Here is a 22,024-nt window from a genome sequence, read left to right as displayed (position 1 = left end):
GTTAAGTCACATCAGTTGAGGATGACTTCTTTACCATAGGGAATTGCTTGGATTAATTATGTCCTTGTAGAGCACATAGAAACTTGTCTGTGTCCTAGGAACCTTTTCATTGGTGTCTGATTATATCATGTGCTTTGTAATGGTTGTTTAAGGAAATGTAGCATTTTTATGAACCCCGGTAACTTGTTTGGTCAGCTGCATCGTTAATACCTTTTGAAATGGAACTTGGTGGAGGACACATTTGTTTCTGGTGAGTTTATGAAGCAGATTTCCATCTTAGAGGAAGGAAACGGTTTTAGAAGTCCTCACATCTATAAGAATCGGTAGACATTTCAGGAACAAAGTTTACAGTAAATGGTTCTGAAAGGAGGTATAGTAATTCTCTGACGTCTCATCTGTGCAGGTAAGGATGACATGGAGATGTGTGAGCTGAGTCTCGAAGAGACAGGCCTGACTCGAAAGTGCGGTGCTGAGATCTTGCCAAGACGGTTCGAAGAAATTTGGGAACGCTGTGGAGGCATCCAATATCTTCAGAAAGCAATTGAGAGCAGACAGGCCAGGCCCACCTATGCCACGGCCATGCTGCAGAATCTGTTAAAGTAGAAATTGCACTCGCCTTGCAGCTGGGAGCCCTTGCCATGGCACTAGGTAGGGAGTGTGTCCCAGAGATTTAACCATTCCACGATCAAGTTAGAATTACTTATACAAAGTGAACAGATTTTATTAATCATGGTTTTTTGTTAATTTAAGGTTAATTATGGTAGTGAATTTGGGACCTAAAAATTATTTTCCTGTATCCAGCTGTAACTGTTAGACCTCTCATTATTGTAATACTTGTTACACTTGGACAGACTCTTGACATTTCTCCTTCTTTGCCAACAGACTACCTTAAATCCATCGTAGTTGTTCTTTAGGAAAAGAAGTTTTTAAAAAATGCAGAATTCTTGCTTTTTAAGGATGGCACAGTACCGTATAACTGGAATAAAGAAAACTTAGCTTTAATTTTCATACAAAAATTAAGGCACTTAAAATGATCAAGGCACTGATATTTTGATCTGAAAGCTGTGTACTTTCTTTACTAACTTTTTCCGAAATTCATGGAAATTTCCATCAAAGGTGGAAATTTTTATTTTTTCCCCCCTCTTTTGCAGTGTCTTAGTTTGAGTAAAGCAATTTACCTGAAGTTCTAGAATTCTGGAGAGAGCCTTGATGTATTTGATGCAATCTGTGATAAAGAAGGTACATAGTATCCTGCACAGATTTGTTTTGCTTTTCTATCACATAGTGTTGCTGTAAGAATATGTTCTTATATTCCATGGACAAATAAAGGAAATTCAGATCATTTAAATGCTTGAAAGTTCTGAGATAACTTTGTTTCATTTAGAAAAGGAAACAGGTTTTAGGTGGCAGTTTGGCTTAACTGGACTGAATTCAAATATTCTTTAAATTTCATCTCAGTTGTGATTTTGTGTCAGAATCTTGTCCAAGTTGTTTCATGTGATTTAAACTAGTATTCTGCTTCAAAACACCTTTGTTTTTTTAAAAAAATTCCTATTGTCTTTTTTGGCCTTCGAGATTTTGGTAATTGTAGAGCTCTTTTATAAGCCTTGTAATTCAAAAACCCTGCACTGAGGAATTGCTTGTTTCATGTAACTGATAATTAAAAAAAAGGTTTTGTGTGCTGTTTAGTTTTGATCAAATGTCAGCAGTTTCAAGCCTAATATTTATGACTTTCATATTAGGAATTTGGAAACAAACATACATCAAGGAGTTATGTTGACATAATCCTAAGGAGTCTTGTTTGTATTTTAGAATAAAATTAGAAAATAAAATTACTCTCTGTACTTTTTTTCCCCTGATGTTTAAAGACCCTAACCTTTGAAATGAATTTCCAGTGATTTTTTTTTTTTTTTTTTTCCCTAGAAAGAGTACCTCAGTTAGGAAAGTATTTCCCAGCTGATTGGATTAGTGCTTGTGAGCTGGGCACTGTTTTCAGAATTGCTTCTCTCATTATATGTTTTAGTATAGAGATATTTATTTATTATGATACTGTGCAAACGATCATCTTCTGTTAGAGAAAGTAAATGGTCCTGTCTGTACTGTTGAGAATGTGAATGTGATTATCTTTTTAAGGCTGTATTACTGCATAGACTCACGCACCCTTGGGTCATTTGGTCCCTGTGATTTGGTGACAGACGGTCTGGTTACTGAAAATAAATGTCCTGTTCTCCCTCTTCTTATCACTCGCCTTTAACTGGTGTTTTTATTTGTACAGGATAGTGAATGATAAGCTTTTTTCTTAACTGGTAACAAGTAGAGTCCTGGAAGAAAATTTTGTAACCAAATAGATTTTTAATGACTTGTGCCCTTAGCGCTGTTTCCAGAAACAGTTTTACGTGTGTCCTAGATACATGCAGGCACTTGATGGAAAACTAATCACACAGGTTAAATTATCGTAATGAGAGAACTTAAAGTTTTGAAGAATTTGTGAGAAATATATCACAGCAAGGCATTGTTACAGGTCTTTAATTTTTTACTTTAATAGCTGATAAAATTATAGTCAGTCTTAAGCCATTTTGTTGCTAATTATGTCACACAGCTGTCCTAGAATGTATTTATTTTAAGTAGTCTCCTGAGTTAATTGTGGCTCCAGGAGACTTGCCCTAATTCAGACAGACTTACAGTCACCTACATATGACAGCTCTGCACACACAGAAGCCCCTTTGCTGGAGAAGCTTAGGACCTCCATCATCCTTTAAGGGAAATAGCAGAGAGAGTGTTGTGAAGAATGTAGATGCAGCTTCTTTACAACGTTCACAATCAAACCCAGAAACACTAGGTGAAAACGGTATGAATCAAACGTCAGTTTATATTTTAATCAGTCATTTTAATTGAGATGTAAAATTAGAAGTTAAAGCGAGCATTCTGTATATTAAGAACTAATTCTTCTCAATGCTTGTCTCACTCAATACCAGTTCCTTCCTTAGTGTATGCTTTGCAAAGGTAGATGTACATAAAATATTAGAACTGAGAAAACAAAATGTTTTCACATTCAATTATGATGTAATTCCTAATCGCATTAACACATCTGAGATACGTATTGTGAGCTATGGGTAGGCACTGAGAGAAAATTTCTCTAATACGTACATACATTAAGAGAACAGTGAGTTTTCTTAGTTGTAAGGTTGAGTAGATGGCACCTTCTCAAAGGATTATATGAGGAAGAAGTAAAATAGTGCACTTAGGAGCACAAGCCCACACAAAAGACATTCAATTGTAACTCACATTCTGCTTCCCTACAGTGACTTTTTATAGGTCATTCTTTCCAGTAACATAGTGAACCCTTTTGTTCTGCAAACAACAAAACAAAAGATCATATCAGATCACAAAAGAAAAGATCATCTTAAAAGTGGAACGCGGGTGGTATTTGTGGAAACATAGAGAGTAGAAACTCACAGGCACGAGGAATAATGAGGATTTTGTAGTTTTATTCATTGGATTTTTAAAAAGATATTTTCATTCACAGGTTATTCCAGTGGTTCTCAGGGGATCCAAACAGGTAGATCTTTGGTTTCTTCACCTAAACTACCCTAAGAGTACCTGAATCAGTAGAATAAATATTATTGAATGAATCAGTGAATTGCTTCAGTGTTAGTGGTAGACCTAACTCCTTTTACAGAAGGGGTAAACAGAGATCCAGAGAGCTCAAGTAATTTAATTCTAGACCGTGAAAGAGATAGAAATGCCTTTGCTCTACTCATGTGGAGCACAGAGTCAAAACAAGCAGACTTCTTTGAGTAGCCCCTGGGGGTTGATGAAGGGTTGCTCACCTGTCACTCTCCATCTTCAGAAGATGTGATGGCCTTTGTCTATTTAGCGTTACCAGCAGTAACAATTATTGAGCATTTTTATTTCTTCCAGAATATAATAAGGGAGGGGAGGACAGAGGACATCTAAAAATTAGAATAAGGACAGATATGGGGGAAGGTTGTAACAATAAGGAAAGAGAAGAGTGGATGGAAGAGAAAGAAAAGGGGTGCCCCCCTGAAGACGCTACACCCCAGGCTGAAAACAGTGCGGCGTTTTAGGTGACCAAGCACTCCTAGATCTTTGCTAAGTTGTAGAATGAATTGTATGTAACATAAGAGCAAAACCCATGGACCTATTAAACTTGGACCAAGATAGGCCTGGTGTATAAATTCTTAGCATACAGATATGACACTGCCACGCTGGAGAAGGCCAGTAGACATTCTGTGCACAGGCCCCGTGGAGGGATGAAGTGGTGATACTTTATGAGGTCGAGCCTACCCGTGCCGGGACCAGATCTTTGAGTACAGTGAAGTTCACGTCAAATCAATGTATTCTTCCTTCCGCATGACTAACCTAATACATGAAGTAAGTTTGGTTGTCATATACTTTTCAAAAAGTTTTTCAAGAGAGAATCAGGAAAAAATGCACACCGAAAAGAAAATCTTTAATCCTAATTTATACCTGTGCAGACTCTTAACCTTCAAACCCCAAATAGGTTTATTAATTGGCCATTTTCTTTTCACTTTTGAAAATTCATCTAATTGCATCTGTTACTTAATTTTTCCTCATTCCCTAAAAATGTGTATCTGATACTTTCCTAAAACACTGATGTACTAGAAATACAAATTATAAATGCTTCTATGTAGAACTTGCTTCTTGTGCTTTTAATACAGTTACGGGGTATTATAAACAAAAAAGTTGTAAATGTTACACTTGTTGTCTCCTGTTTCCAATGGAATAAATTGGAGAAGCTGGAATCCTGAAGTTCGTCCAGTCACCAGACCTGGAAACCCTGTGCCAGGTGGCGGAGGAACAGGCAAGGAACCTGGGTGATTGAAGCATCCTTGAGCTTTGACCCCAAACTCCTGCAGGTTTTCCATCCAGGGAAAAAGCAGGAGCCACTTTGCCTAGATGAGAGAAAATCCAAATCGTGGCTTCCTTTCCTCAGGCCCTTACCAGTTTGTTTGTGAGGTGACATAGGATGTAAAAACTGGGGACCCAAAGAAGAGTCCTTGTCCCTAGGACTTCAAACACAGCTGGTGTGTAGAGGCTACTTCGTGTGGAACTTACCATGATCCAGATGGGACTTCTGGGTGCAGGCAGATGCGGGCCATCTTAACCTCAACAGCTTTTCTCTGGTTGGTTGGAAAAGACCAATCCAAAAAGTGGGTGGTCCAAAGAGTGAGAGACACTTGCTTCCAAAGGGGACCTTCCCCACGGAAGATGAAGTGTTTGCCTCCTTCTCTCTCCTCATCAAAAGCTACATTCTCTGCAGCAGTTAGAGCGCAACTGAAATGTAGGCGACGGAGGGCGCATTCTGGGGAGGTGATAGCATTCGATTTTCATTTTCTCTCAATGGAATTTTTCTCATATGCTTCTGGCTGGCCTGTCATGCCTCTAACAAGAGTGTTTTCCTCTGGGGAGTCCCAAGGATACGGAAGTGAGCAGGTGCACCTCTTGCCACCATTCTTTGCTTTGTGGCACTTTATCACCATACACAAAGCCCTTGTCCCATATCATAGCTCCTCACTCTGGGGACAATTGGGATGGGAATAGGGATGAAAGCTATGCATTTGGGAGGCCAACATAAGTGATTTTTTCGTTTAGAATCATTTATCATAATCTATAAAGCAAATGCAGGGGATATCTAGTAAACACGCACATTATAAATCTATATAGATATAGTGCTTATCGTATTTTATTGAAATTAAGGTATATTTGATAGTCTAGCATTTGAAAGAGAGATGGAGGAATTTGTTTTTCATTAAATAGCACAGTAAAAACTTGCTGAACTGGAATACCTTGATGCCAGTCTATCTATGTACACACCACAGTGAGTGTCAAGGAGTATTCAAGGAAGCTATCAAATTGGAAGAAGACATAGTTCATCCGTGGTGGGAAACAGGAACTGGTTATGTCACAAAGTACAACCTCACTTTTTTCCCCCTAATATAGTATCTTTCTTTAAAATAGCTTTATGCAGTAACAAGAAAGAGTAAGATTTTCCATGGTATGTATATCCCAGTTCTTTTCTTTAAAGGAACAACTTAGAAATTATTGGCAACAAAATTATCCACCATGTAAGCAGGAATTTCGTATAAAACTAGTGGGCCTAAGAACTGAAGGGGCATGTGAGTTACAGACGCTGAAGTGTGGGGCATCTATAAACTCACCACAATTTACATACTATATGCATTCATCCTGCACCTCCTTGCATACATAATCATCTTTTATGTGCATTCTAACATGAAGAGCTTTATTTCCCAGTATATCCCACCCCCTGCCCCCAAATAATAAGTTGCACTTGTTGTAAATGACCTGTGAACAATATTTTAAGGGCAGCTGGACACAGAGCTAGTTTGCTATCACCTTGATTATCACTGAGGAATAGCCAAAATACATTTTACTGGTGGTGTTTTTGGTTTTGATAATAAGCTGCTTTTTTTTTCAGAATTTATTGGTCTTCAAGTACATGACTCTTCTGTATTTGAAATGTGATGTGTCCTGGTTCTCAGTGTTGACTACATGCCTGGATATCGATGACCAGTGGATATGCCTGCCTGTGTTTTCAGAATTTTGACAGAGTGGATATAATTTTCCTTGAGAAAGCAAGCCATCTCTCTTGCGATAGATTAAATGATAATTTGTACATTTTCAGTTTTTAATTTCCTTCCAAATCTTGATGGTTAAATTCTTCATGTCCTACAGTCAGTAATTCAGAATTTCTTTTCCTGGTTACCTGGAAGAGAAATAGTTTTAAGAGATTAATAAATGTCACCCAAGGTCAAACCAATGGTTCATTCCAATATTACCTCTGCTGGTAGATGAGATAATATGCTTGCCATTTAGGATATATTCTTTGAAAGGTGGGAAAGATTCCTAACTTTACAACCTACTAAGAATTCTTAAACCTACTATTCTTCTTAAATCTTCTCAGACTGAATCAATCTCTTGAAGCAGGGATGGCAAATAATTTGTGAATCAAAGTCAACATGTTCCCTTCCAACCATAGCAGACATCATTACTCTAAGCTGCTTCCTCATGTGAAATGTGGTTCCTAATTCTACCTGGTACTTCCAGATTCAGTTGGTGTATACTTCATCCTGGGCATTTTATTAATATCAGATCCCGTGTCCTAATGTCGTTTTATGGCCCAAGTCTGAACCTTTTCTGTCTTCTCAATTTTCTTTGTTTCAGGAAGTCAAAATGGCACACATTATTCCTTGTGTGCACTTGGACACATGAACTTATGATTAGCGTTTGGTGTAATGGCCTCAGTATCCTTCTGGAGTGTATGTTGACCGTAATGACTAGTTTCAATTGCAAACTTTGCCATGTTTGTTTCCATCTAGCACTATATATAGAGAGAGACCTCAGGTAGAGTGGACACTGGCTGATTATCACTCTTTTTTTTTACCATCAAAGACTAGTTATAATTTTTGAAACTAGGTAATTTTAGGCTAAAAATTGTCAAAGGTATTTTCCCAAAAGTTATTTAAAAAGCTCTATGTAGGCTATATTTAACCTGCTTATTAGATAAGTTATTTCCCTTTGTAAAATAAAATTTAGTCAAAAAAGTTGATTGAATGGATGAGTATTTTGAAAGAGACATCTAGGACACTGGAAGGAACATTTATCTGAGGATGAACTTTTAGGAATTTTTGAGGTTACTCATTGTTCACAAATCATGTTTCTTCATATTTTTGCTTTAGCTGATTATTTGAAATAAAAACACTTTATAAGAATATATACATACATAATATACATATACATGTATATATATAATATATACATGTACATAGATAATTACATATACATATATATACATATATACATATATATATATATATATATATATATATGTCTATATATATAATTACTCAGTTCCAGGAATATAAATCATTATGAGAAATTCAGTGTTGTTGAAATGCATTTGATAAATTGCATGTATATTTTTAAAGAAAAGGTTAGGAATATTGTAAAATACTTGGATTTTTTCCGTTATTTTATTGTTTTGTCTACACATTTCAGTTAGTGCCAGCCCCTGTCTCTATACATTTTGTACCAGGAAATGCCTTTTTCCCTCTTAAAATACTAAATAAAAAAGCTTGGCAAATAAAGGAAAACTGCTTTTTCTTATCTCTATTTAAGAGTCAGGCCCAGAAATGTTTTTAATTTCCTTCAAAATTTATATTCAGTAATTAAAACCAACATATAAAAATGGGATTTTACCTTGTTATTTTGCTGATTTTGCAACTTTTTAACACTAGTTTCGTACACTTGGTTTTTAGATTGATCTGGTGACCTGCAAAAGAAAGCAAAAACAAGATATCCTGTTTCCTGGGCTTATCAACATTAAGAGCAACTACGGCTTTCTACTATTTTAGTTCTAAAATTATTATGACAAATGAAAATAGCATATTTTTGCAGGTGCCTTCCATTAGAGTTGGAGGAGATATGCTTTGTGCACTAGCCCACCCCTGCCCCGAGTTTTGCCTTCCTGTTGGCTTACTGTTTCATAGGCAGTGGTCTCAGGAGGATTGAACAAAGCTCACGGGAAAGATGAGTGATAACTTTATCTTGCAAGAAGTAGAGTTATTTTTAAAGTCAAATTCTGAGTTATGGTTGCTGAAAAATAACTCTGTAATAATATTTTGTTCATACAGTTAAAAAAAACTTTTTAAAAAGTTTACTTTAAAATTTGATGTATATAATTCCAGACTTTTCTATATACATGTAATTTCTGACGATACTGTATAAACATTTTGCACCTTGCTTTTTCACTCTTTACATTATAAAATGGGTGTAATATTTGTGAGATATTTTATATGTTCCCTTATCAGTAAACTCAGCAAACTCTTTTCTTTCTCTCAACATTCTGTCCATTATAATATCAAGGAAAGAGGGAAGGAGGGTATCATTGTAGGAAGGAGGGAAACCCCGTCCGGTCCTAGTGCTTGATAGGAAGAAGGCAGAAGAGTGAGAAGAGACACGTGGTTTGAAGAGGTTGAGTAACAAGTTCCTTGTTCTTCCTACCACCAGCTAAGGTAGCATTTTGGGTTCCTACTTGCCCTGGTTGGGCAAATTGGAGGCTCTAAGAATACCAGGGGTCGGGACTTCCCTGGTGGCGCAGTGGTTAAGAATCTGCCTGCCAATGCAGGGGACACAGTTCAATTCCTGGTTCGGGAAGATCCCACATGCCGAGGAGCAACTAAGCCCGTGCGCCACAACTACTGAGCCTGTGTGCCTAGAACCTGTGCCCTGCAACAAGAGAGGCCACCGGGATGAGAAGCCCACGCACCACAATAAAGAGCAGCCCCCGCTCGCCGCAACTAGAGAAAGCCCACGCACAGCAACGAAGACCCAACACAGCCAAAAATAAATAAATAAAATAAATAAATTTAAAAAAAAATGATGCTACAGAAAATATTTAATGACATGGGAGAATGTTCTAAGTAAAAAAAGCTGACTCTAAAATAAGAAGCCAGTCTAATTCCACTTTGCTTTGGAAAATTCTATGTAAAGAAGTACATCAATTAACGTGATGAATTATACAGGCTTTTAATCTTCCTTCTCATAATTTTCTATATTTTTCAGCTTTCTTATGATGACAGCTAATGTGTTTGCAACCAGGGAAAGACTCAAATATTAGACACATAGACACTGATTAAGGTAGTAGGTCACGTGGTGTTCTGTCTTAAAGCTGATGCAGGCTCTTTTTTCTTCCCTTATTGGCCTTAATGAAATCCTGCAGAAAGGCTTAGGGCCAGTGGTTCTCAAAGTGTGGTCCTGGGACCAGCAGTAGCGGCAGCCGTACCTGGGCCCCGCACAGACCTACCGAATCACAGACAGCCTCGCAGGGCCCAGCCATGTGTGCTTTCACAAGTTCTCTGAGAGATTCTGGTGTTCACCGAAGTTTGAGAACCATGGGTTTACGGGATTGCATGAATTCATGCTAACGATGGGTGTCTCAGAAGCCTGAGTGACTAATTCTTGGGCCTGAGTGTCGCAGTGCTAGACCCACCTGCACAGCGCTCCCTTCCCCGGGGTGTCCTCACAGTCCTCTGCGGGGCCACAGGGCCCAGGGTACCCCGCTCGGCAGCGGCACTCGGCTTCCTCGGTCCACTCATTCCTCACACACTGGGCGAACTCGCCACAGGCCAGGAATTTGCAGGGGTCTGCTTGATCAGCTGTAAAAAACAGGGCAGATTTTATTGGTGCAGGGACGCCTGAGCAGTGGATCCTGCAGAAGTCAGAGACGAGGGACCACATAGATTTGCCATCACCCCGCTTTGGAGTGAGTTGTACAAGAGTGAGAAGAGTGGAGAGAAAAGGGAACCACACATTTCTGTATCTTTGATAAATGAGTGTATAGACACACGTGATAACATATTTAGCTCCAAACATAATTATGCACAAACTGGTGTACATCAGAATCATCTAGAGGCCTTGTTAAAACAGACTCCCGGGCCCCCCCCCCCCTCACAGTTTCTGATGCAGGAAGTTTGAGGACAGAGAATTTGTATTTCTAAGGCACTAACAAAAGGAACATTAAAAAAATTCTCTAATGCAGATGATGTTGATGTATCTGACCTGGGGAGCACATTTTGATAACCACTGTATTAGAGAATTAAATTTTTTTCCTGGGCATACATCTGGAAAAGACGAAAACTCTAATGCAAAAAGATACTTGCACCCCAATGTTCATTGCAGCACTATGTACAATAGCCAAGACATGGAAGCAACCTCAATGTCCATCGACAGATGAATGGTTAAAGAAGATGTGGTACATATATACAATGGAATACTACTCAGCCATAAAAATAATGCAATAATTCCATTTGCAGCAACAGGGATGGACTTAGAGATTATCATACTAAGTGAAGTAAGTCAGACAGAGAAAGACAAATATCATGTGATATCACTTATATGCGGAATCTAAAAAAAATGATACAAATGAATTTATTTACAAAACAGAAATAGACTCACAGCCATAGAAAATAAACTACGGTTACCAAAGGGGAAAGGAGTGGGGAGGGATGAACTGGGAATTGGGATTAATAGATACACACTACTATATATAAAATAGATAAACAACAAGGTCCTACTATATAGCACAGGGAACTATATTCAGTATCTTGTAATAACCTGTAATGGAAAAGATATATATATATATATATATATATATATATATATATATATATAACTGAATCACTTTGCTGTACCCCTGAAAACATGGTAAATCAAATATACTTCAGAAAAATGTTTTTTGTTCATTAGGTTTTTTTAAAGGCAAGCATTTTCTGCAGAGGTGAATTGGTGATCTTATATATTTAAGATGAGGGATACCTTAGAAGTAATAAAATAGTCATTTTTATGGACAGTTTTGAGAACTCAGGATGATTTCTTGATTTAAAAAAATCTCTTTTTCTCAGTCTCTTGTGATCCCTAAGGCCCTAATGTTAGAGGTTCTTTCCTTTGGAAAATTCAAATAGACCTCAGGTCTCTGCTCTTTTTGTGTCATCAATTGTTCTCTTTCACTCTATTCTTAATTCTGTAGGATTGCCTCAAGTTCTTTGTAAGGTGGAGTATAAATCAAGAGAATCTCAGACAGTTTAGCTCTGGAAGGCCTGTGGCCCCTGCCAGCCCCTTCCCTGTCTCTCTAGAGCTGAGCATACCGAGATCTCGGGCGGAGAAGCAAAAGGCCCACGTCCCCACATGCTGATGGCAGAACCAGAACAGGCCTCTGGTCCCCAGACCACTGTTCTTTTCTGCCCGGAAGGGGTCCTGTTGAATCACATCAGCCATTTACCCTTCAGATTATTTCAATAAGCACCTATTATGTGTTAGGACCTAGAGGGTGTGAAGCCACTCTTTCAAGAACCCTAGGGGACAATAAGACATATACACAGATGTTTCTACACAAGAAGCCCAGTATCTTGTCTAGTATAAGGACTCTAACTATGAGGGCATGTTAGAGAAGAGCTATCTGGGAGGGGACTGTTGAACTGTGTGTGTAAAGTGGGTTGCATCTGATGTGCAACGACTAGGAAAGGCGCTCCGACTGGCTCCAGCATGAACAGAGGCACAGACGCGGGAAAGCGACGGCCCTGTGAAGAGGGGGCAGGGGAAGCCCAGCATGGGGGAGAGCAGAGACTCGTGCACAGGAGGAAGGGCATTGAGACTGGACAGGTACGTTCAGGCCAAGCTCCGGTGGGTCTTGAATGTCGTGCTGAGGAATGTGGACCTTACAGGCAGGTGGGAGCCATGGAGGATTTGGGGGCAGGGCAGGGCTGTGATCAGACTTGTGCTTTAGAAAATATGTAAATAGATCTTAGAAGTTTCAGAATTAGGATTGCTTCAGTGATCGTCTAGTGTAGTATTTCCCAAGCGGGAACATTTGCAGAACTCGAATTGAGCAGGATTTAATAAGTTTTATGTTAAAAATAGGTTTGGTGGCTAAATAAGTTTTTTTTTTTTTTTTAATGCTGCATGAAATAAACATAACAGGTTTCTCTCTCTTTCCCCTGGACTCTCTCTCCCTGCAGCTGCACTCCTTCTCTTTTTTACTTTTAAACCTCTTAGGGTCACTAATAAGCGAATATCTATCGCGCCATCTTCGAGTGAAGGCTGTAGTCAGCCGCTTTGCCACGTTTACTGACCACAGAAGCCCTGCAGGTGGGTGGGGGGCAGCTTGTCGGGCGAGGATTCCGCTGACCCTCGTGTTCGCTGTCCCGATCTAGCGCCTCCTTGTGGTGGAAGAGGAGAGCGAGGGGGTTAGCGAGACCAGCCCATGCGGAGGGAGGGCAAGGGCAGGTCCTTGAAGACATTCTTTGGGGTCTCCCAGCAAAGTAGACCTGCTAAGTTTTTTTTTTTTTTAACTAATTATGATAATTATATTCCCCCATAATGCTTGATTCTTTTTTTTTTTAAAGAGCTATTCTTTTTTTTTTTTAATTAATTAATTAATTTATTTTTTTTGGTTGTGTTGAGTCTTTGTTTCTGTACGAGGGCTTTCTCTAGTTGTGGCAAGCGGGGGCCACTCTTCATCACAGTGTGCGGGCCTCTCACTATCGTGGCCTCTCTTGTGGCGGAGCACAGGCTCCAGACGCACAGGCTCAGTAGTTGTGGCTCACGGGCCCAGTTGCTCCGCGGCATGTGGGATCTTCCCAGACCAGGGCTCGAACCCGTGTCCCCTGCATCGGCAGGCAGATTCTCAACCACTGCGCCACCAGGGAAGCCCTAGACCTGCTAAGTTTTTACGTAAAGTTGTATTTCTCTGCAACTTGAGGGTCCATATGGACAGCCAGGCCTGGCTAATGCGAACGGGTTTCCCTGCCTCACAGTTCCTAAAGCTGGCCCTGCAAAGGGATCCTTGTCACTGTTTAGAAAATGACTCAGATTTACACTGACAACCCAGGTGTTTCATGTCCAGGGCCTGGTTTAATAACTAACAGCTGTCAGCAACTTGACAGGCAGGCCTGCAGTCCTGAAAGCAGAGGCCAGGAAGGAATAGTCAGCGCCTCCACTGCCCTCTTTCTGCAGTGGAGAAATAGATTTCACTGGGAAAGCAGACCGAAGGCACCGAGTCTACCCCTCTGAAGAGTAATAGGAAATGTGTGATAACCACGTGAGTTTCCTGTTTAAAAAAATGTTTCTGTTTTACCAATATTGCCTTCAGCCCAGCTAGGCGTAGTCTATGTCTATGTACCAGTAAAGCTGAACAGAACACAGTAAGGCAACACTGCAGAAATGAATTTATCCAAATCTGGGGGCCATCAATCGGGTATATTTGACCAACAAATGCCCCTAGTTTATAGATTACTTGCTGCTCCCATGTCATTTATTTGGGACCAGCCTACAGAACAGTACAAGACTTCACGTCACCTAGTTCAGTTTTGGTTTGCTGTGTACGCCTTCCTGGGTCCTAAGACACTCAGTCATTCAACAAGTACCAAATTGGCCCTTCAAACTCTCTAGTATTAAGAATTCCAGTCCAACTAATTGCTTTAGATTTTTATTTTATCCATATTTAAAACCTTACATTTGAGGCAGAATTTTAGAGCTAGCAGGTATTTTGGAGACCTTCTCCACTAATTTGCTCACTTTGCAGATGAGGCAGCCAAGACTCAGTGAGGTTGAACGTTGCCGAGATGAAGGCTGTTTGCGCTAAGTCCTCCCCCTTCCCCCCGGGCCCCCCATCTTGTGGACTGTGTGAGGACAGGTTCCAGGGCAGGAAAGAGTCCCAGGGGGAGCTGTTGGCCATGGCTTGTAAAGGCAATCTCAGTTAATTAGAATCGCAACAGAAGAGACAAATATTTACATTAATTTGTGAGGCAACTCTTACTGCATCCCCTCCTATTACCTTAAAAATTTATGAAAAGTTTTTTTCATAAGGAAAAATGACCCTCTTTACTTACATATCATTCTTTGAGGGACACCTACAACTTTGGGCTTTAGGCTTTAGGCTGATTCTGCGGAGGCAGAGCCATAGAAGAGGAGAGATGGCTCTACGATGAATGAAAGTTTAACTAGTAGAAGTTTCTTAAGCAAAGCTTTCCCTACGTTGTTATTTTCTTTCTTTTTCATATCCCAAGGACATTCTCCTTAGAATGATGGACTCATTCACGGGTGGACCACGCAACTATTTGCCTCTTCCTAAACATAACTCCCCGGGACATGCGCAGAACAACTTGGTCTGAACTTCCTGCACTTTGCTCTTGATTTGGTCAAGATTAATAATCTAAACATTATGCAGCAACAACCTAAAATGCTCTGTTCTGAATGTGGTGTGTGGCATGGAAAAAAGGGAGGGCAAGACTTGAGATCAACAGCCGATCAGGAAGAGAACAATTAGCTGCCATTTTCTAGAAGAATATTTTCAAGTCACTATCAGGTTGTATGTGGATTTGAGGAAGTGAGGGCCTCATGATTCCTTAGCTACCTGGGTTTACTTAAATCCCCTTTAAATAGATTGTTTTGATGGTATGTACTCCCAAGAGGTTTCTCCATGAACCTGTACCACACCCAGCAAACACCTAGTATGATTTGGGACATCCTCTGGGCTTATCATAATTGCTTGCTAGCAAAATGACTTAATATTCTATCCTTAATCCATGTGGTTAGCTCTTCTGCAGAGCAAGTTTGACAATCTCTCTGTAGAGGCAACCCAGGGCACTCAGTGAGTTGACCGCGTTAGTAGCTCCTCGTTTGCAGCAGGTGAGAAAGGTCCAGGTTCATCCTGGCACTTGGTCCTTGGCTTCCCACGTGGTTTCCCACCATAGTCAGAGCACTGGTGTCATTTGATTTCAGGCCTTGTCCCTGACTTGGCCCCAGAAATCATGATCCTGAACCTCCAGCTTCGCCAGGAGCACAACGGCAATTATTTATATGAACAGGGAACGCACATATACTGAGCGTTACTGTTTGTTCAGCACTGTGCTGGCCACTTTAAACATGTGTCTTCATTAATATTCACAATAATCTTCCAAAGGAGACAGTGCTGACCTCATTTTCCCAGGTAAGGAAATTGAAGCCCATTTTAGGTAGTAAGTATGACCCGAGATTAACATCCGTATGCTACGATGTTCAGCTTTTGACATCATTTTAGTGGTTTCAAATATGGGGTCTCCAGGAGGCCCTTCAGGGCTTGGAGGGGCGAATAGGGACGAGGGAGAGAGCGGTGGGGAGGCGAAACTCGCCAGCATCTCCGGTCTCATTGGTTTACAAATCAGACGTCCAGGAACGCTTTCCTCTGAACCATAATCTCCTAACTAAAGCAAGCTCAAAACCCTTGTCTGCCACTGCTCCTTCATGAGGCAGAAAGCTTCCCTATAGAAAGCACAGTCTGACAGACGGTGGCTCCACAGTTCTTTCTGTTGTTCAAATGTGACAGCAATGAACATGACTTGCAGTAATGGAGCTGCCATGTGGGGCTTGGATCATTTTGAGATTTCCAGAGCAAGCACATTTTATGTATCAGTTTCTCCCCTGGATTGGCTTCTATCATGTCTTTGGTGTGCATTTCAAAGGTCTTGAAAAGTATTCCCAGCTGCTGACTGAGGAAGGTGGTCTCTCAGCCCTACCTCATGTGATCAAAACGCATTTAAATGACTATCCCCTGCCTGCAGAGGACACTTGAAAGCTATAACTTTACAGTTATAGCTAAAAATATTACGATCCAGGTCATCAAGCAGCTTATAAATCCATAGGTTCCTGATGGTCCAAGACTGTCTTTTTCCCAACCCTCTGTGTCTGGTCCCACGTGCACTCATGCCTGAAAATAGACTCTTGTTTCCCGCCAGCCCTCTGAGGGTCTCAGGCCCACCTGTCACTAACTCCGGTTCATTGCACCCACCCCTCCCCCCAGATCGTCCCGTCACTTGTCCCGCATCCTTGGGGCTGAGTATTGATTGCCTTTCTGCCCTGTTCTTCATCATTCTTTACCATTTCATTATCCTCTTCCCTTGCGCGGTCCTAACACTCACGTGCTAGACAGGAAGTGAGGCATCTCCTTTAATCGGGTCCCGTCCTAGGGCAGGATTTCAGTTCAGTATGGCTGGAACTCAGGCTTCGTTTGGTCTGGCCGGGGCTGAGGGCCTGTGAGGACTTTGCTGTGGACTTTTTTTTTTTTTTTTTTCCTGTTTGTTTTTTTAACACTTTAATGCGATGAAACCTAGTGATCGCTAGATGGCGCTCAATAGCAAAAGAAGTAAGAATAGATTCAGGGGATGAAATGATAAGAGCCCGAACTGATTTTTGTCTCCTTAAAAGCCGCTGTGCGGAGCGCACCGGTGGAGGGAGGCGAGGTCCGCCAGGAATTGGCGCGGTGGCAGAAGCAGCTTCGGGGGACCTCATGGCTGATGGAGCCATTAGGACGCCGTGATCACCGCGGCAGATCGGGCCTGGCCGGCTGGGGCATGTGGTGCAAACTCCTGGATCATCTTTTCCCATTTCAAAAAGGCAGAGACAGGGCCCCAGAGTTCCGAGGAGGCCGCGACCCAGCCTCACGTCTGAGAGAAGTGGGGAGCTGGGGCCCCCATCCCCCGAACAACCTAGGCTTTGAGGTCCCAGCTTTGTTGGTGGAGAGGAGGGCGTGTCATTCCTTTCCTTGGGGCATCAGGGAATGACAACCTCACACATCCGGATCAATGGTAATCTGCAGTGCACGGGATGCACTAGCCCACCGTACTTTTAGGGGCTCGCGAACGTGTTTTAAATTCTTTAAAATCAGAAGAAAAAAATTAATATAATCCAATCTGCATTATATTTGTCTCTATACCACCGCAGACATAAACTATAATTTTAAAGATTTCTATTAATATTAATGTTTAAAATTAATATTCATGAAGGCAAAGGGTCTAGAGCCCAGGAAATCCTAATGCAGCGCTGGTCGTCTGACTGCTCCCTTCTTAAGGCGTGAATATCATTGAAATTCAGTGCTTGGTGCTGAGTGCTTAGTCATTGAATAAATGTGGCGCCCTTCTGGGGGTTCGTGCGGGGAACCTCACCTTCCACACAGGCCCATCGGGCTTGTTTTCCCAAGTCCTGAGAACATTCTGGGCTTGGCTGCACCTGCCGCGGAGTGAAGCTGTTCATTCCTGCTGTCAACGCTGAAGCCGCCAGGAAGGCACCCTGGGCGAGAAGAGCTGGTTCCCGGCAATTATCTGTGGCCTTGGGAATGCAGGTTAACATCTTTGTGTCTCATTTCTCCCTTCTATAAAAAGGGGTAATGAAAGCAGGTGATCACTAACGTTCCTCCAGCTCAAATAGAAATCTCCCATTCTAGGTGTCCTACTGGAACAAAGGCATCCAGAGCTTTAGCTGGGCTCCAGAACTGTTGTGCAATTCAGTGATTAAAAGAACTTAAAAAAGATCTACAGTTAAGTTCATGTTTATTATTTTATTGTTATTTTATTACTGGCCAAAAATATTTCGCTTATGACTTATTGCCAAAGGGTAGGATTAGAGTGAGAATAACTATTCAATGATACGTAACGCACAGCATAGTACTGTGCACGTGGTTGCAGCTTAATACACGTTTGTGGAATTGAATAAGTTATTAATGGGACTTCTTTCTGGCTTGGAGGTGCATGCAATGAAGAAACTTAGGGTTTCATTTCAATTCTCCACCATTCTCAAGAAAACCACTACAAACTCTTTATAGGAGGCTCTCAGTAACATTTCCAGGGCAAACACACGTCTTACCCTGGACAGAGGGTTGAAGAATTCTCGCTCAGTCATTTTTGTATCAGCTAAACTGAGGTGTCCTGGGTGCACTGATCTTAGGGCCTGAGTGTCCCAGGATGTGGCGGGGGACGCCTGACAGCAGGGGCTGTGGGAGGTGACCCTGCAGCTGGGCTGGTCCCAGGCTTGTGTGGAGGGTTTGCATGAAGGGGTTGGGTGAAGGGCTCTGGGAGTGTCTTAAGGAAGCTCCATGGGGTGGTTCGGGTGTGAAATGAGGGCACAGGTTGAAACTCTGGAGAGGGGTGAAAGGTATGTGGCAGTCCAGCTGGTGACGGAAGCAGACATTAACAGAAAATCCCCGTGGTGGCACCCCGGGAGGCACGGGGCAGCAGCAGTGTAACCCCAGGAGACGGGCCAGAGACCTAGGAGACAGGATGGGGGAGCTGGGGAGAGCCTCCAGGAAAGAGATTCACGTGGCTGCCCCAGGTCGGAAGGGACACTCCTAGCAGAGCCAATAAACAGTACACGGAAAGGGGACACTTGCAAGTTTGGGACTTCCATTTCTGAGAGAACGATTTTTTGCTTTTTTGGCATTCTAGAATATGACAAAATACTGTAGGAAATTTCACTTGGTGAAATGTAGAACCTAACAGTTCATGTAGGATTAATTAGACTGAAGTGTGTTGTCACTTTTTCTAAGTAGATTAAACAGCCTCTGTATACCCAGTAGGAGGGTTGATAAGACTCCTTTTTATAAAGAGGCAGTAGGTAGAGTTGAAGGAAGCACACAAAGCTGCCTTTGAATTCCAGCTCCAGCCCTTGGTGACTCTGTGACCAGTAAAAGGTAAGTTACTTACAGTTTTAGGAAACAGTTTCTCCAACTGTGTAATGGGGGGAAATAATAACTTTGTGTAGTTACTTATTAAGATTAAAAAACAGTGTCAATCAACAGTAGCTGTTACCATTTTTATTGTCATTATTGTGATGAGTGACATCTACCATCTTCTCAGAGCTGGTGACTAAGTGCGAATCTTACAAATTATGCACTTTCCAGAGAAAATGAGTTTGTTGATCCAGATTCTGGCTGGAAGCATCTAGGATGCCAGACTGTAGTTAATTTCAATGTTTACCATTTACCAGCCTTGAGGTCTGCCTGTTTTTGAGGAGGATTTTTAGGAATTCAGGAGAGAATAAGTCAGAATAAGTTATATGTAGTTTTGCATTTTTGAAATCTTCAACCTGCACACCTACCTGGCATAAAAGCTCTACATGCGGCTTCCCTGGTGGTGCAGTGGTTGAGAATCTGCCTGCCAATGCAAGCGACACGGGTTCGAGCCCTGGTCTGGGAAGATCCCACATGCCGCTGAGCAACTAGGCCCGTGAGCCACAATTACTGAGCCTGCGCGTCTGGAGCTTGTGCTCCGCAATAAGAGAGGCCGCGATAGTGAGAGGCCCGCGCACCGCGATGAAGAGTGGCCCCCGCTCGCCACAACTAGAGAAAGCCCTCGCACAGAAACGAAGACCCAACACAGCCAAAAATTAATTAATTAATTAATTAAAAAACCACTGGAGTGTACTGAATTTGAAGCCTGTTTAAAAAAAAAAAAAAAAAAAAAAAGAAACAATAGCACAGCCTTGGGGCAGGGTCCTGGTTCCACCTCAAGGGATACACATAACAATATCTTTGAGCTCTTTACAAAACTAAAACCCCCAACAAATGGAAGATGCTAGCATTTTTCATTCCAAAGAAGGCCACCTGAGGCCAGATTAAAGGAACAAGAGAAGTTTATCGAGAGACTACATGAGACCAGTAAAGGAATGCAGGCCCCGAACACACTCTAATCTTATCAGCAACCCTGCCCTTGAACTACTGCTATAAAATGCCTCACCAAATCCTCGAGGGTTGGGACACAGTTTTGAGGGGCATGAGCCCACTGTGACCCCCTTTTCCTGGTGAAGCAATAAAGCTATTCTTTTCTACTTCACCTAAAACTCTGAGATTTGATTCGGCACCGGTGCACAGAGGCTGAGTTTTCGGCATCAAGAGCAGCTAGTTTAGAAAACTTGTAAATTCTTCCTCTGCCCCTTTGAGATGTAAATCTCTTTAGAGGTTCTTGCCAGAATTATGACTCCTGACTTCCGAATTTCTCCAGGACCTGGGAGACATGTCTTTAAAATGTAATCATCAGGGAAGGTAGCACCTCCTACCTCCCAGGCTCTGTGGAAGAGTTGGAGCCTTGCTCCAAGTTGTAAGACAGGAGGTGGGCAGGGCATGTTGACTTTCTCATTTTCAGTATCATCCCAAACTCATGGAAATGTGGCCTTGCTCTTGCTATTCCACTAGATTGCTTTTGCATAGGGTTCTAATGACCTCTGAACTGTCAACTTAAATGACTTCCATCTCCTGTTTACTCACCCAAATGCATCCTTTCAGCACTGGCCTTTCCCCCCCAGCCTCCAGACACCTACTTCATAGGCTAGAAGTCAATTCACCTAATATCCATTTCCGTAAAACTGGTTTCCCCAAAAATATTTTTTGGGGTATATCCTGAAGATATTTTATTAAGTTTTGCCCTTAAACTTTTTAAAATGACTTAGTTTATGTGCCCTTTGTAACTATGTATATATTTTTACTAAGTATTTTCTAAATTTTCAGTATTTTATGAATGATAAACTCTATGTTTTTACTTTATAATCTTGGGAATGCTTTAAGTACTTAGTCTGAAGACTTTGTGAGTTTTATAAAATTTTATTAAAGTTTAACTTTAAAAGACCATAAGTCATGAAAAAGAAAAAAAAAGGAAGAAAGAAAAGAAAAGTAGGACCCTAAAGCAGATGCAAATAGATTGAACAGGGGCTCTTAGACAACCTGGCTTTAAATGAGCAACAGTTAACTAAGTGGCTTTACATGAGTGAACAGGTAGGATGGGGGTCCCTGGAGAAAGAGAACCAGGCAAGGCTTTCTTGACATAAGAGAAGCCATTTTTGGCCTAAGCCATTTTGTGATCTAAGCCTGGCCACAATGCTTGCCCTTGAACAGGTCTCAGTAATTAATGATCTTAAGGGAACAAAAGAATGCGGGAACAAAGGACTGTTATCGGGCAAGAGGAGTAACAACAGCAAAGATAACATTGTTGTAAAGACTCCCAGTTCTGTTTCAGTGGTAAAGATTAGCCTGAAGGCTCAACCACAAGATCAACTGGAACCTAAGGGAGGATAACGTTGACCTTTTCTGACCGTTGTGTGCCCATCAACTAAAGCTTGGATCTGTCCACCACCCAAGCCCCTTCATGAATATGCATGTACCCTTAGCTTAAAACTTCCCCAATTTCGCTGTTCAGGGAGACCCTGCTTTGGGAAAGACCCCTGGGGTTCTCCTTACCTGCTGCAAGTAATAAATCCTTCCTTCTCCTGCTCTTTGGCTTGCGTGTGTCTTTTGGTTCGACACCCATCAAGAGGGGAACCCAGTTTTCGGGTAACACTGCCTCAGCCTGGCTTTCCCTTTCCTCCATTCTGAGCATCTTTACTCCTTACTTAGTACCCCAAGCTGCTCTCACAGTGGAAGAAGTACCCCGCCACTCCCAGAAATGTCTGCGTTTTCCTCCTGCCCTTTCTGGAATAGCCCCTCCTCACCCTCCCTTGCCTGGGCCCACCACCACTCTACAAGGCCCAGCCCCTATGGCTGTCTGTCTAGGAAGCCTGCGGTGACATTCTCTCACCCGGGGAGAGTGAATTGCTCCCTGCTCTGTGCTTCTTAACATTTCTGTTCATATCCTGACTATAGTGTTTAGAGAGTCTCTGACTTTTT

The 22,024-nt window shown here is 41.6% G+C and overlaps 2 protein-coding genes and 1 long non-coding RNA gene across 12 annotated transcripts in view; 1 reads left to right on the top strand and 2 right to left on the bottom strand.

Moving 5' to 3' along the window:
* The window catches only part of MYO6 (myosin VI), a 141,579-nt gene extending 139,339 nt beyond the window's left edge, over positions 1-2,240 (top strand). For all 10 annotated transcript variants that reach the window (XM_082474155.1, XM_082474157.1, XM_082474156.1 and 7 more), the window contains one exon: positions 404-2,240. In XM_082474155.1, coding sequence (XP_082330281.1) covers positions 404-603 — 200 coding nt within the window. In that variant the 3' untranslated portion in view covers positions 604-2,240. The remainder of the gene's footprint in view (positions 1-403) is intronic.
* Positions 1-22,024, bottom strand: part of LOC309666676 — a 314,729-nt gene that overhangs the window by 182,111 nt on the left and 110,594 nt on the right. The gene's annotated exons all lie outside the window — the stretch shown is intronic.
* The window catches only part of IMPG1 (interphotoreceptor matrix proteoglycan 1), a 124,565-nt gene continuing 104,402 nt past the window's right edge, over positions 1,862-22,024 (bottom strand). The window contains exons 17-19 of the mRNA XM_082474038.1: positions 10,055-10,220; positions 8,263-8,335; positions 1,862-6,769 (exon numbers count right to left, since the gene is read on the bottom strand). Coding sequence (XP_082330164.1) covers positions 6,692-6,769; positions 8,263-8,335; positions 10,055-10,220 — 317 coding nt within the window. The 3' untranslated portion in view covers positions 1,862-6,691. The remainder of the gene's footprint in view (positions 6,770-8,262; positions 8,336-10,054; positions 10,221-22,024) is intronic.

This window comes from Balaenoptera physalus (genome assembly GCF_965194825.1).
Source record: "Balaenoptera physalus genome assembly, chromosome: 9".
In the NCBI taxonomy this organism is placed as follows: domain Eukaryota; kingdom Metazoa; phylum Chordata; class Mammalia; order Artiodactyla; family Balaenopteridae; genus Balaenoptera; species Balaenoptera physalus.
The sequence above is the reverse complement of the archived record's forward strand: the minus strand, read 5'-3'. Positions and strand labels throughout refer to the sequence as shown.